This window comes from Egretta garzetta, unplaced genomic scaffold, assembly GCF_000687185.1.
Source record: "Egretta garzetta isolate BGI_Z169 unplaced genomic scaffold, ASM68718v1 scaffold105, whole genome shotgun sequence".
Classification (NCBI taxonomy): Eukaryota; Metazoa; Chordata; class Aves; order Pelecaniformes; family Ardeidae; genus Egretta; species Egretta garzetta.
Genome location: NW_009259598.1, coordinates 105741 through 107279, shown reverse-complemented (window position 1 = coordinate 107279; position 1539 = coordinate 105741). Strand labels below are relative to the sequence as shown.

The window sequence follows — 1539 nt, the reverse complement described above, 5'->3', positions numbered from 1 at the left end:
GGGGGGGCCCCCCCCCTGCCACAGGCAGTGGAAGATCAGCCCAGTTTGGGGCTCAGGCATCCAAACTGGGGTGAGTGAGACATGCCACCTCTCCCAGCACTCAGGGGTACCTTGATCCAGGCGTTCATGTCCTCCTCAGACCTGGTACAAAATGGGAGATGAATGAGCTGGCATCCCTCCTCCTCGAGAGGGTTGGCAGGACTGTCGCCCTTCCCCTTACCTGGCTTGCAGCTCCAGTGTCCGCTGCTTTCCCGAGACCAGGAAGGTGTGAGGGAACTGCGTGTCGTTCAGCACCCTCACCTGAGAGAGACCAAAGAAAGGATGTGGAGCAGCTGAACCCACACCCAGCACACAGGGACCTTCCTCCATGATGTGAAGGACAGGGATTTCCCTCAGGCACAAGCCCTTCGGCCCCTCAAATCCAGTGTGCATGAGGTTGCACTGCAATTTCATAGGATCAGAGCCTCTCAACCAGGCCTCCTCACCCACAAAGCCACCCCTGGCTCCAGCTCTTCCCTCCTTTCCGAGGAGGTGTGGGCCAGCAGCCACTTTACACCCCCGAATGGGGTGCATTTTAGGGAAGCCAGGGTCTGGGGGAAGCACAAAGGCAAGGTGCCTGTCTGACCTTCATGCCATCCACATCAATGCGGAGGTGGACCTGGAACTCAGCGCCCACCTGGATGACCTTGGGCACGCAGTAGAGCAACATGTTGTTGAACTGGGGAGGGGGGGAAGAGGAGAGGGTTGGTTGGTGCCCAGCAGCTGCCTGCTCAGAGTTGGGGGCTTCCCTGTGATCTAGGATCCTTTGCCCCCCTGGGGCTGAGCTGCTCCTTGGTAAGAATCCACCCTAAAGTGACTGCTTCTGCCCCAGCCCTCTCCTACCCTGCAAAGGTGAAGCGCTCTGGGAGCGTGACATCCCCCAAGGGCTCCTGTGCCCAGGGGATGAGCAGATTCCCAACCACGTCCTATACAAGGTGCCCTGCACTGGGGGGCTCAAACCCCCCAGCTCTGAATTCATCCCCTCTGTGTAGAGATGACCCCACGACACCCCAGCCAGGCTGTGCTGCCCCTCTCCCCATTCCTATCCTATCTGCTCCCTGCCCCTTCCCTTGGGCATCCCAGCTCCCACCAGGAACAGGTACTTCTCCGATGTGCTGTTGTTGCGGGTGGAGATTTTTTGGATCGGCCCCTCCTTGATCAGCTCGTTGGAGGGATCCACAATGTCGTCCTCGAGGCCCAGCCGCTGATAGACTGCCCAGAGGTTCTGCAGCCGTTCCTGAAGGAGGCAGAGGGATCTGCTTCTGCGAGGAGCTCAGCAGCCACAACCTTGTCACCCCTTGGTCCCCTCCATCTCCACCTCCCATGCCAGCTGCTGAGTACCAGGAGAGGTAGCACAGCTCTCTAATCCCAGACTGATCTTTGAGAGGAGCTCTCAGCCTCGAAACAGCCGGCCACATCACGCTGATGTTGCAGACATGACTCCCCCAGGCTCAGGGTGACAGGAACAGGCATCAAGAGCAGGGTCTACCCTCCTCTGCT

General features: G+C 59.2%; 1 protein-coding gene across 1 annotated transcript in view; it reads right to left on the bottom strand.

Annotated features, from left to right (window-relative positions):
- The window catches only part of FGD2 (FYVE, RhoGEF and PH domain containing 2), a 10313-nt gene that overhangs the window by 3033 nt on the left and 5741 nt on the right, over nt 1-1539 (bottom strand). Inside the window, exons 8-11 of the mRNA XM_035893727.1 lie at nt 1130-1276; nt 626-718; nt 221-300; nt 111-141 (exon numbers count right to left, since the gene is read on the bottom strand). Of these exons, the coding sequence (XP_035749620.1) occupies nt 111-141; nt 221-300; nt 626-718; nt 1130-1276 (351 nt within the window). The remainder of the gene's footprint in view (nt 1-110; nt 142-220; nt 301-625; nt 719-1129; nt 1277-1539) is intronic.